This window comes from Pongo abelii, chromosome 1 (genome assembly GCF_028885655.2).
Source record: "Pongo abelii isolate AG06213 chromosome 1, NHGRI_mPonAbe1-v2.0_pri, whole genome shotgun sequence".
NCBI classification, from domain to species: Eukaryota; Metazoa; Chordata; class Mammalia; order Primates; family Hominidae; genus Pongo; species Pongo abelii.
The window spans coordinates 180,449,291-180,463,163 of record NC_071985.2 but is presented as its reverse complement, the minus strand read 5'-3'; the positions used below and the strand labels follow the sequence as shown (position 1 = coordinate 180,463,163).

General features: G+C 39.0%; 1 protein-coding gene and 1 long non-coding RNA gene across 2 annotated transcripts in view; one reads left to right on the top strand and one right to left on the bottom strand.

The window, feature by feature from the left end:
- Nucleotides 1-13,873, top strand: part of ZYG11B (zyg-11 family member B, cell cycle regulator) — a 99,762-nt gene that overhangs the window by 60,646 nt on the left and 25,243 nt on the right. Inside the window, exons 6-10 of the mRNA XM_009250261.3 lie at nt 1,935-1,999; nt 8,204-8,303; nt 8,646-8,696; nt 13,450-13,611; nt 13,723-13,770. Coding sequence (XP_009248536.1) covers nt 1,935-1,999; nt 8,204-8,303; nt 8,646-8,696; nt 13,450-13,611; nt 13,723-13,770 — 426 coding nt within the window. The remainder of the gene's footprint in view (nt 1-1,934; nt 2,000-8,203; nt 8,304-8,645; nt 8,697-13,449; nt 13,612-13,722; nt 13,771-13,873) is intronic.
- On the bottom strand, nt 4,422-11,863 carry LOC129059127 (uncharacterized). Its single transcript, XR_008524849.1, has 3 exons — nt 11,765-11,863; nt 7,205-7,259; nt 4,422-4,595 (listed from the first exon to the last, which is right to left on the bottom strand). It is a non-coding gene; the product is annotated as an uncharacterized LOC129059127 (long non-coding RNA).

Below are 13,873 nucleotides of genomic sequence, written 5' to 3'. Positions count from 1 at the left end.
TATGTATGTGAATGTGCAGGCATTCCAGGAAGGGCAGGTTGCATGTGACTGGAGTGTAGGAAGGGCAGTGTAGGATGAGGCCAGTGATATCCAGATTAGGGCCAGATTTGATGAATGCCAGCATAGGAAAGTTTCATTCCACATTGAATTCCTTAAAAAAATTTAAAGAAAATTCCTAAATACTTGCATAGTTCAGACTGTAGCCCCCAAAATCAAAACTCTAGCTGGGCGGAAATTGAAGACTACAGCAAAAGTCTTCCTCTTTTCCATTTCTACCTGTGGTACTTTTCAAAGGCAGTAAGGCATAGATTCAGTGAAATTTATCTTCTATTATTAAGTTAGCCGTTAGTTCAGTTAAGCTTAGCAGCTCTTTGTTGAATTCAGACTATGGGCACCTGTGCTAAGTTCTAAGCATGCAGATACAGGAACACATAATGTAGCATAGTGTAGCAAGTACTAAGAGAAACAAGTGCTGTTGGGAGCCCAGGAGGAGCACTTAGGACAATTTGAAAATTAGAGGCTGTGCACTGTGGCTTGCCTTTAATCTCAGCACTTTGGGAGGCTGAAGCAGGAGGATCACTTGAGCGCTAGGAGTTTGAGGCTGCAGTGAGCTATGATTGTGTCGCTGCATTCCAGCCTTTGTGACAGAGCGAGACCCTGTCTCAAAAACAAACAAACAAACAAAAACTAAGAAGTCTTCCTCAATGAAGTAATATATCTGCCCTGAGTTGAATTGTGAAGGAAAATTAGGAGTTTTCCAGCTAAAGGAACAGGAGGGATGGGCTTTCTAAGCGGAGGTAATTAGAATAGCATTATTGCCTTTCTTACTTCTATGGATCCTGTACAAATTATCGTGTTTATTTGGGAAGAGAAAAATGGTGAAGGAGGAAAGTTATGCCACTAATCAATCTGCCAGATTATGATTCAGATTTAAATGGATCCTCAAGCAGTGTCTGTCCTAGCACCTTGACTATCTGTGATGAATAAAACTTCCTGAGAAACCCTCTTAATTAATTACACTTGTACCTAACCCATTCTGTATCATTCACCTGGGATTTACTACCACTTTGCCTTTTCTCTGCCATTTCTTCTATTATGTAATCTTTCTGCATCTTCCATGAAGCAAATAGGGTGTTCATTTTATATCTGTTTTTCTATTTCTTGACTAGCTGTATATATCCCATTAACTGACTTTTGCCTTCTATGATTGAATTCCCTATATTAAGTCTTTAGATAAGAAATCTTCTAATTGTACACAAAAAATATTAAAGACATTTGTCCAAATAAAAAAATTTTAGTAGTATATACACTGTGACTTTTTTTAAAGCCCACACTTATTTTCCTATTTTGCTTCACAGGAATAACTTGAATCACCTTTCTATTATAATGGTGCACCTTGACTGTGTCAATTAATTATTCATATTTTCATTTACTCTTGTTTAATTGTGCTGGTCTAAACGTTATTTAAAAGATAGAGCCAAGTCTGTCAGTCACTCTTTAGAGGCCAATGTGTAGAACACTACCCTCCGTGTACTCTATGTTAGAGTCTTCCAAGCAGGCTCGTCTATATTATTTGATGCTATGTCAACAGGTAAAACTTTCAGCCACTGTTTTTGTCATGCTCTCTGTCTCAAAAAATACAGAAGACAAGGTTACTTCGTAGGCCACCAGAAAGAAGGAGATTAGCTGTAATTATCCTATTTATTGCCCTATTTCTCATCTAATGGAAAAGAAAAAAAAGGTACAAGTAAACTTGTATGGTTCTCCTGGAACTCAGCCTTTCAATACCGGGGGGGCAGATAAAGATTGTAAGAAATAACTGGTGTTTCATCAGTCTTCTTTTTTTTTTTTTTTTTTTTTATGGAAGCTACCTTGGTTACAATATAACAAAGTGATATTTTATTTAGGATTTTTTTCTTCCTTTGATTCTTTAGTTACAGAAGAATTGCCTCCTTTCACTTTGCAGTGACCGGATCCTTCAAGATGTTCCATTTAACAGGCAAGTGATAGCTCTAGAACTTAAAGTGGGGCAAAACAGAATGTTAGAAATCTGTCTTGGGTCATTTCTTACCATTTAGGATATCCCTTTTATAAGATTAATTGAGTAGATAGAATTGTGGGTTATTTTATAGAGTGCTGAATCTACTTTCTTTCATTTAGTGCTTTGACATTCACGATAGCAAATTGACCCATGTTTTCATAGTCCTTTGCTTAGGAATTTATGTTGGTTATAGTTTTCAAGATGTCCACATGGTGTTGTAAGCTATGAACATTATCATCCCCATTCAAAAGATAAAAAAACTAAGGCATATATAGAGATTCACTGTCTTGACTATGGCTTTGTGTCTAATAACTGCAAGGTTAGTAAGATGCAGGTTTGTCCAGGCACAGTGGCTCATGCCTATAATCCCAGCGCTTTAGGAGGCCAAAGCGGGAGGATCCCCATGTCAGGAGTTCGAGACCAGCCTGGTGAAACCCCGTCTCTACTAAAGATATAAAAAATTAGCCGGGTGTGGTGTCGCGCGCCTGTAATCCCAGCTACTCGGGAGACTGAGGCAGGAGAATCACTTGAACCCGGGAGACGGCGGTTGCAGTGAGCCAAGATCTCACCATTGCACTCCAGTCTGGGCGACAGGGCAAGACTATCTCAAAAAAAAAAAAAAAAAAGACATAGGTCTTCTAATTCTAGGTCCAGTGTTCTTTTTTTTTTGTAACATATCTCTTATTATTATCATTATTTGGTATTGAATTATGGACGAAACTTTTTAAGGAGAGGTTAAGGGAGGCCATATAACTAGATTTCATTAAATATAAAGGGGTCCTTTGTTTTCTAAGATGTAATTTTGGAGCTTAAAAATTTTTTTTATTTTACTATTTTAAGATATAATTTTTCTTTTTCTTTTTTTTGAGAAAGGGTCTCACTCTGTCACCCAGGCTGGAGTGCAGTGGTGCGATCTCAGCTCACTGCAACCTCCTCCTCCTGGATTTAAGTGATTCTCCTGCCTCAGCTAACTGAGTAGCTGGGATTACAGGCGTGTGCCACCACGCTGGGCTAATTTTTGTATTTTTTGGGACAGACAAGGTTTCACCATGTTGGCCAGGCAGGTCTCAAACTCCTGACCTCAAGTAATCCACCTGCCTCGGCCTCCCAAAGTGCTGGGATTACAGGCGTGAGCCACCATGCCCAGTCTTAAAATATAATTTTTTAACAATGGCATTTTGAAAAGGAAACTTATACTTCATTATTTAATGAAAAGTATGTTTTTCCAGCAGCAATTTTTATTTTATTTTATTTTATTTTTTTGAGACGGAATTTCATTCTTGTTCCCCAGGCTGGAGTGCAATGGCGCGATCTCAGCTCACTGCAACCTCCACTACCTGGGTTCAAGCAATTCTCCTGCTTTAGCCTCTCAAATAGCTGGGATTACAGGCATGTGCCATCATACCCGGCTAATTTTTGTATTTTTAGTAGAGATGAGGTTTCACCATGTTGGCCAGGCTGGTCTCGAACTCCTGACCTCAGGTAATCCACCCACCTCGGCCTCCCAAAGTACTGGGATTACAGGCATGAGCCACTGCGCCTGGCCTTCAAGCAGCAATTTTACTGTGATTTACTTTTATTTGAGTAACAGAGTACACTTATCTGGCATGGCTAAGGAAAGAGGTGTTCCTTTTTTTATTTGAAATAAACAATTTGGATAAAAATATAACTACGTATATCTCATGTAGATTGCTAATTTTATTTTGGAAATATTGAACCTCTGTGCTCATCATCGTAACAAAGTCTAAGGTAGGAAAGACATAGTCACTCTCCTAAAGATTATATTCTACTCCTTAATGTTTTCTTAAAGGGCTAGATTATAAATACTCTAGGCCTATGGGCTATAGAGTCTCTGTTGCAGCTATTTAACTCTGCCATTGACCCTCAAAAGCAGCCATAGGTAATATGTAAGCAAATGGATATGGCTGTGTTCCAACAGAACTTTACAAAACAGGCAGCCAGATCCACAGGCTATGTAGTTTGCTTACCTCTCATCTAGCCAATGCACTCTGCTAGAATTGACCTTCTTTGTGGTCAGAGGCTATGACTGATTCATCTCTTTGTCTCTAGTGCTTGGGTGGATATTTAATGGATTGATGGATGAATGAATGAATGAATAGTACATGAGACAGAATTTTCATAGAAGAGGTGTTAATGAAATGCATTGTGCCCCCACACAAGGAAGGAAAGATTCTGTCTGACTGATGATCATTAAGGATTTCCTGTTAGTTATGGCACTTGAGATAAAAATGGTAAAAACTAACATGTATGAAGCACTTACTACTGCCAGGCAGGCATTGTGCTAAAGTGTTTTATGTAAGCTTATTCAGTCCTCAGAACAATCCTGTGAAATTAAATTATTGCTCTTATGATCTTCATTTTACAGATGAGGAAATAGAGACACAGAAAGGATTAGTAACTTGCCCAAGGTAATAAGATAGTAAGTAGCAGAGTCTAGATTTAAATTCAGTCTGACTCCAGGTCCTCCATTTTTTCATCCATGCTATGTTGTTTTGAAGATGAGAGCTGATTGAATTGTTTTATGTTGTTGAAACTGCATGAATAAAGGCACAGAGAGAGTCAATTATATTAGTAAAAATTAACTTTTATGAAGAACTTATTTTATGCCAAATTCTGTACTGAGTCTTAAGCTTCTATGTGATACCATTTAATCCTCATGACAACCCTATAGAATAGGTTTTTATTTTATTTATTTATTTATTTATTTTTTGAGACAGAGTTTCGCTCTTATTGCCCAGGCTAGAGTGCAATAGCAAGATCTCGGCTCACTGCAACCTCTGCTTCCCGGGTTCAAGCAATTCTCCTGCCTCAGTCTCCTGAGTAGCTGTGACTACAGGTGTGCGCCACTATGCAAGGCTAATTTTGTATTTTTAGTAGAGGCGGGGTTTCACCATATTGGCCAGGCTGGTCTCAAACTCCTGACCTCAGGTGATCTGCCACCTCGGCCTCCCAAAGTGCTGGGATTACAGGTGTGAGCCAGCACACCCAGCCTGGAATAAGTTTTTGTTACTATTTTACAGATAAGAATGTTGAAGTTCAGCGAGGCTAAGGAATTTGGTCAGAGTCCCAAAGTTAGGCCAGGCGCAGGGGCTCATGGAGAATGTAATCCCAACACTTTGGGAGGCCAAGACAAGTGGATCACTTGAGGTCAGGAGTTCTAGAGCAGGCTGGCCAACATGGTGAAACGCTGTCTCTACTAAAAATACAAAAAATTAGCCAGGTGTAGTGGCGGCTCCTAGCTACTCAGGAGGCTGAGGCAGGAGAATCCTGGAGGCAGAGGTTGCAGGGAGCCAAGATTGTGCCACTGCACCCCAGCCTGGGCAACAAGAGTGAAACTCCGTCTCAAAAACAAACAAAAAGTTAATAAGTGGTGGAGGTGATATTTGACTCCAAGCTGACTCCAAAGTGTATAATGTTCTTAACAACTTGACTACATTGCCTCACATGATAAAATAATTTATTTTATTGTTATCATTAACATTAAGTAGAATTAGAATTCAAACCCACAACTGACTTGAGAATCTCTACACTGTACCACTAGCCTGTGTTACCTCATACTTGTGGGCATGTGTGAAGACTAATGAACAATCCACTTTGCAGAAAGCATAGGGTAGGCAGGAAAAAAGCTTGATATGGCCCCACGCTAAAGTCCTAGAATGCTTTGAGTATGGGAGTGACATCATACCTAAGTCCTCGAACAGGTTTCTTTCTTTATTTCTTTCTTTCTTCCTTCCTTCCTTCCTTCCTTTCTTTCTTTTTTTCCTTTCCTTTCTTTCCTTTCCTTTCTTTTCTTTGTTTTCTTCCTTTCCCTTCCTTTCCTTTCCTTTCTTCTTTCTTTTTTGAGATGGAGTCTCACTCTGTCGCCAGGCTGGAGTGCACTGGCGTGATCTCGGCTCACTGCAGCTTCTGCCTCCCGGGTTCAAGTGATTCTCTTGCCTCAGCCTCCCGAGTAGTTGAGACTACAGGCGTGCACCACCACACCCAGCTAATTTTTTGTGTTTTTAGTAGAGATGGGGTTTCACCATGTTTGCCAGGATGGTCTGTATATCTTGACCTTATGATCCACCCACCTCGGCCTCCCAAAGTGCTGGGATTACAGGCGTGAGCCACCGCTCCTGGCCAGAGGTTTATTTCTAATGTGCAGGCACACATTGATTGGAAACTAGTGGAGACAGGGAAGCCAATTAGGAATATATTGTAGAAGAATGCAAGTAGTGGGCCTAATCAGAAATGGCCTTGGAAACAGAAAGAAGGTAATAGTAAATTTAAAGAGAAGTTGTAGATTAGTAATCTACCTGAAAATAATCATTCAGTCAACATATATTAAACACTTTATGTTTTGATCACTGTATTGAGTGCGTGCGTGGCATAAAGGGCTAAATAGGATATATAGTCCCCGCCCTCAAGGAGCGCACAGGCCAAATGGGGATTCAAGTGAGTCTGCAGATGACTGTGGATCTCTGACAGCTATACCTAAAGTACTAAGGAGCTAAGAAGGCAGTGATCAATGTGTCAAAGAAACCACCTCAAAGGCAGTGATATTTGATCTGAGTCTTAAGGATGAAACTATGGGTAACATAATCAGATATATTCCTTGAGCTCATCTTGATTTTTCTCCTTGTATCCCACATTGAGTTCTTTGGCAAATCCAGCTCTAATCTTCAAAATTTATCCAGAATTCATCCATTTCTCTTCACTTCCATTTCTGTCACTTGGAGTAGACTAAAAGTGATTTCTCTCCTGAATTACTGCAGTAGCCTCAGAACTGCTCTCTTGCTTCTGTCCTTGCCCTCCTGGCGTTTATTCTAAACACAGCTGATCGAGTAGTCCTGCTCATGTCATATTCCTGCTCAGAAGCCTTCTGTGGCTTTCTCTCTCATTCAGAGTAAAAGCTAGTTCCTTAATGATATGGTTTGGCCCTGTGACCCCACCCAAATCTCATGTTAAATTGTAATCACCAGTGCTGGAGGTGGGGCCTAGTGGGAGGTGATTGGATCATGGGGGTGTTTTCTAATGGTTTAGCACCATCCCCCGAGTGCTGTCTTGTGAGAGTTCTCAAGAGATCTGGTCGTTTAAAAGTGTGTAGCACCTCAGGCTTTGCCCTTCCATCTCCTTCACCCATGTAGGATGTGCCAGTCTCACCTTCCACCATGATTGCAAGTTTCCTGAGGCCTTCCCAGCGGTGCTTCCTTACAGCCTGTGGAACCATGAGCCAATTAAACCTCTTTTCTTTATAAATTACCCAGTCTCAGGTAGTTATTTATAGCAATGCAAGAATGGACTAATAACTAGACTCTATGTGATCTGGTGCCTCTGTTACCTCTCACTTTCTCTTTCAGAACTCTTCCCTTGTTCTCTCTCTTCTGGCCTCACTGACCTCCATGCTATTTGTTGATATTTCTATGCCCATACCCACTTCAGGGCTGTTGTATTTCTCCTCCCCTCTGCCTGGAATGCTTGTCCCCTAAATACCCATATGGTTCTTTCTTACTTCCTCAAAAGTTTCAATGAGGCCTTCCATAGCCACCCTACGTAAAATTTCAACATTTCATATCCTCTTTTCCTGCTTTATTTATTTTTTTCCATAGCATATGGTCAGTACCTAACCATACGATATATTTTACTTGTTTATCTGATTTATTACCTGTCTTCCTCACTAGAGTGTAAGCTCTATGAAAGTAGGGACATTTTTCTGTTTTGTTCACTATTCTATCTCCAGCACTAAGAACAATATCTGGCACAAAACAAGAATTTAATATATGTTTGTGAATGAATGAATGAATGTTTCTGTTGTGTTAGGTGCTATGAGGAACCCAAAAAATACTTAAATTACACCTATAATATGGAAATCACTATAATTTAGAAATACAGAATAGAAATATGTTATAATTCTAGAAGATGAAATGCCAAATAGTTGGAATCATATTTTCCAAACCCTTCTTTCTTTACGAAATGTTGTCAGAATTAATAATATGGCATCATCTTTAAAACACTAAGTGTAATTGTTACTCTCTACCAGTTAAGAGGAATTTTCCCTTGCCTTTTCACGTATTTAAGTTGTAGCATCAGTTCCTAGTTGGAACTCTGAAATTGTGCCTGGGCCTCCACGATTAATCCATGAAACCCTTTTTGTGTTTTCAGGTTTGAAGCAGCCAAGCTTGTCATGCAGTGGCTCTGCAACCATGAGGATCAAAACATGCAAAGGATGGCAGTTGCTATCATTTCCATCCTGGCTGCCAAGGTACCTGAACTCTTGCTGAATAATTTTCTGTAGGCAGCTGTTTCTCACTACATTTACTGTTTCCCACCAAAATCTGTGTGCCAGAAACATTAGTAAATCTCTCTGCCAGCCTGCTTATTCAAGCTACATTCGATGTTGCAGAATTTGACTGGGCACAGTGATTCACGCCCATAATCCCAGCACTTTGGGAGGCCGAGGCAGGCCTCCCAAAAACAGATACACAGCAGAATTCCAAGGTGATCAGAGATTTTAGTCTGACCTTTGGAGTGAGGTACAGTGAATGATACTAAACTCACATTAATGAGTTCTTGGACATTGAATTTGTTTTTCACTTGCTTGCAGCTTTCTACAGAACAAACTGCACAGCTTGGTACTGAGCTCTTCATTGTCAGGGTAAGTCTATAATCTCCTCCATGCAGGCCACGAGATATTCATGTTTATTGTTTTTAGGCAGTATTGTATATTTTCTGACATTTTATATATATAAATATAAATATATATATAAATATACATAAATATATAAATATACGTATTATATATAGATATATATAGATATATATAAATATATATAGATATATATCGATATATATAGATATATATAAATATATATAGATATATATCGATATAGATATATAGATATATATAGATATATAGATATATAGATATATATAGATATATAGATATATATAGATATATAGATATATAGATATATATAGATATATAGATATATAGATATATATAGATATATAGAGATATATATAGATATATAGATATATAAATATATATAAATATATAAATAAATATAGATATATATAAAAACATATATATATATATATTTTTTTTAGACAGAGTCTTGCACTATCGCCCAGGCTGGAGTGCAGTGGTACGATCTCGGCTCACTGAAAGCTCCGCTTCCTGGGTTCACACCATTCTCCTGCCTCAGCCTCCCGAGTAGCTGGGACTACAGGCGCCCGCCACCATGCCTGGCTAATTTTTTTGTATTTTTAGTAGAGATGGGGTTTCACCATGTTAGCCAGGATGGTCTCGATCTCCTGACCTCATGATCCGCCCGCCTCGGCCTCCCAAAGTGCTGGGATTACAGGCGTGAGCCACCATGCCCAGCCAACATTTTATATTTTAATAAAAATTTTTTGTGGCTAGGCATGTGTTGACTCACACCTGTAATCCCAGCACTTTGGGAGGCCAAGGCAGGAGGGGATCACTTGAGGCCAGGAGTTCAAGAACAGTCTGGGCAATCTAATGGGACCCCTTCTCTACCAAAAAAAAAAAAGTTGGACATTGTGGCACATGCCCGTGGTTCCAACTACTCAGGAGGCTGAGGTGGGAGGATCACTTGAGCCCAGGAGGTCAAGGCTGCAGTGAGCTGTGATCATGGTACTGCACTCCAGCCTGGGTGACAGACTGAGACCCTTTCTCAAAACAAACAAACAAAAATTTTTTTTTTGGTTACTTCTAAAGAAGTGTATTTATTTCTTTTCATATATGCAGCTTTACTCCTTAACAGAAATGGAAAAAGCCTTGACCTAGGAGTCAGATGACCTAGGATCTAGCTTGTAAACTCACTTTGTGAATTTGGGAAAATTACTTGAAGCATTGGGGTCTACATAAGTGTTAAGATCCTATCTAAGGCCAAGCACAGTGGTTATGCCTGTAATCCCAGCATTTTGGGAGGCCAAGGCAGGAGGGTTGCTTGAGCCCAGGAGTTTAAGACCAGCCTGGGCAATATGAGACCCCATCTATACAAATAATTTAAAGATTAGCCAGCTATGGTAGCACATGTCTGTGGTCCCAGCTACGCAAGAGGCTGAGGTGGAAGGATTGCTTGAGCCCAAGTGGTCAAGGTTGCAGTTAGCCGTGATGACGCTACTGCACTCCAGCCTGGGTGACAGAGCAAGACCCTGTCTCCAAAAATACAAAACACCTATCTGATTCTAAAACTCTGTGATTCTTGTTATTTATATAGAAAATGTAGAGACTATTACAGGCATAAGGTTGTGCTGTATGCTTTGGGGAAGTAGATATATGATTTTGCTTGGTTACAATCAGTTGAGGAAATTAGTAAACCACGAAAACTTTAAAAAGCTTTAAAGGGAGTAGATATAAACAATGTTTTAGGGAAGACTTAGAGGCAAAAAGTATATTTAAACATGCCTGTTAAAATCCTGGCATGAGGTGTTTGAATAGTAATACTACATGGAAAAGTCAAATAAGAGACTCCCTTTTTCCGTGACTTATAAATTATGTATGTAATGAGAAAGTAAACCATTCATTTGATAAATATATATAAAGTACACATGATATCAAATGAATGATACTTGCTACTTTACTAGATGTTAGGGAATTCACACTGAATTATAATTACGTAATTATAATTCACACTGAATTATATCTATAAATTCTACCCATAACAAACAGTGCAATAGAAAAAAAATAGCTATGTAGATATGGTTGTAACAAAATCTAAAAAGTATAATAATAGAGATAAGAATGAAAAAAATAGGCTGGGCATGGTGGCTCACACCTGTAATACCGGCAATTTGGGAGGCTGAGGCGGGTGGATCACAAGGTCAGGAGATCGAGACCATCCTGGCTAATGCAGTGAAACCCCGTCTCTACTAAAAATACAAAAAATTAGCCGGGCGTGGTGGCGGACGCCTGTAGTCCCAGCTACTCAGGAGGCTGAGGCAGGAGAATGATGTGAACCCAGGAGGCGGAGCTTGCAATGAGCCGAGATAACGCCACTGCACTCCAGCCTGGTCGACAGAGGGAGACTCCGTCTCAAAAAAAAAAAAAAAAAAAATGAAAAAAATAGCTGGGCGCAGTGGCCCACGCCTGTAATTTGGGAGGTTGAGGTGGGCGGATCACGAGGTCAGGAGTTCGACACCAGCCTCCTGGTGTCGAACATGGTGAAACCCCATCTCTACTTAAAAATACAAAAATTAGCCAGGTGTGGTGGTATGCACCTGTAATCCCAGCCACTCAAGAGGCTAAGGCAGGAGAATCGCTTGAACCGGGAAGGTGGAGGTTGCAGTGAGCCGAGACTGGGCCACTGCACTCCAGCCTGGGCAAGAGAGTGAGATTCCGTCTCAAAAAAAAAAAAAGAAAAAGGAAAAAAATAATGTTAGAGAGAAGGCTATTCGGGAATAATGAAAAGAGTAGGAATTCTGGAGTTGACATATCTGGATTTATTTTCAGTTATGTCTCTTACTACCCATGTATTTTGGGCAAATCACAGTTTTCTTTGGGGTGATAAAAAATACTTAATATAGTTCTTATGAAGGTTAAATGAAAAGAAAAGCTCATGCTTGTAATCCCAGAACTTTGGGAGGCTGAGGTGGGAGGATCACTTAAAGCCAGGAGTTTGAGACCAGCATGGTCAACATAGCAAGATTCTAGCTCTAATAAAAAAAAAAAAATTAGCTGGGCTTGGTGGCACGTACCTGTAGTCTCAGCTACTCAGGAGGTTGAAGCAAGAGGATCGCTTGAGCTTGGGAGTTCGAGTCTACAGTGAACTATAATTGTGTCACTGCACTCCAGCCTGAGTGATAGAGTGAGATTCCATGTCAAAAAAAAAAAAAGAAAAATGATTAACTGAGGTAGTATATGCTAAGTACCTAACACTAAATATAATATACATTAGATAAGTAGAAAAAGATGCTTATTTTGTTTATTTTACTATTTTCAGGGGTGACAGTTTTAAAAAATGACCTCTTATTGCTGTATATGTCTCTCAGTAATTTTGGTATCTTCAAAGATTTTTTAGGAAATCTACTCATATGCTTTGGGAGGAAATCAAGCTTAAAGAAGGAATTAGTAGGCTGGGCACAGTGGCTCACGCCTGTAATCCTAGCACTTTGGGAGGCTGAGGCGGGTGGATTACCTGAGATCAGGAGTTCGAGACCAGTGTGGCCAACATGGTGAAACGCCATCTCTACTAAAAATACAAAAATTAGCTAGGTGTGGTGGCATGCGCCTGTAATCCCAGCTACTTGGGAGGCTGAGAGACAGAGAATCACTTGAACCCCGGCGGGGGCAGAGGTTGCAGTGAGCTGAGATTGCGCCGCTTCACTCCAGCCTGGGCAAAACAGCAAGACTCTGTCCCAAAAAAATTTAAAAAAGTTAAAAAAAAGGAATTAGTAATAGTAGTAATACCTAACTATACCTACATGTTTGTGTTTCTTCAGTTTTTTTCCTGAATTGTGTATAGCCACTAGTATTATGTTCATTAATGTTTTCTTATGTCTGTTTTAACAGAGCTTCCTTTTTTACCTCCAAAAGTATAATCTAAAAATTGAATTATGGATACCTTATGTAGTTTTAAAACCACTTACTTTTCAAACATAAATTTTTTAGGGTAAAGCTATGATAGAACTAATTTACACCTGGAATTTCAAAGCTATTATCTTCTTGTTTTTTGAAAGAGAGGAGGGGAAAAGGAAATAAAAAGGGAAGGGGAAAGGGGGAAAAATAAGAAAAAGGAAGACAGAGGTACTGCATCATCTGCTCTCAGGGAAGGCTGAGGAGGGAGGGGCTATTGTCTTATTTATAGTCAAGATAGACTTTAATTCTCTTATTGTATGTAGTTTTTCCTTTCTTTTTTTTCTTAAGGAAAACTTGGAGTTGAATAGATTAGGTCTTCCTATTCTTACTTTCTCTGACTAAATTGACTATGAACAAATTAGTTAATATTTCTCAGACTCAATTTTCTCTCCTAAAAAATGGGAATAACAGTACTACAATATAGAATATAATTTGCTAATCCTTAATAAATGTTAGCTTCATTTGCCCTTCTCTTCCTTTGCCTTTTAAATTCTAGACTCTAAAATAAGTATATGCTGTGACTGAATGAGTAAGATAGTTGACCCAAGTTTTAATCATTTTGCCTATGTTATTTATGGGTGATTACATTATAGGTATGATCAGAATAATGTAGAAGTATTTATGAAAATCTTATACTTTTTTCTTGAAGAAAAGTTCAGTCCAAGGGGCTGTTTGTTATAAGTACCTTTACAGGAAATGCTTTAAGCCATGAGACTAATCCTCATGGACTTGTGGTTATTAATCACCACAAATTGTAATAACAGTTCAAAAATGAAAACTTATTTCTGTTTTTTTTCTTTTTCAGCAACTTCTTCAAATAGTGAAGCAGAAAACCAATCAAAATTCAGTGGACACTACATTGAAATTTACTTTGAGTGCACTTTGGAACCTCACAGATGAATCTCCAACCACTTGTAGACACTTTATTGAAAACCAAGGGTTAGAACTCTTCATGAGGGTTCTAGAGGTTAGAATGGGAATTTAGCTTACAGTTTTGATATTTATTAATTTATTTACTTTAGCATTTATTTTATATTTGGTTCTTTAGGTAATTATAGTTTTCTTTTTCTTTTTACAGTCTTTCCCAACTGAGTCATCCATTCAGCAGAAAGTTCTAGGACTTTTGGTAAGATATAAGCACTTCCTGCTAAGTTCCAAGCTGTATTTATTTTCTGTCTGAAGTAACACATTGAAAGTTGCAGTTCTGCAGTGGCAGTGTCATAGCCCCT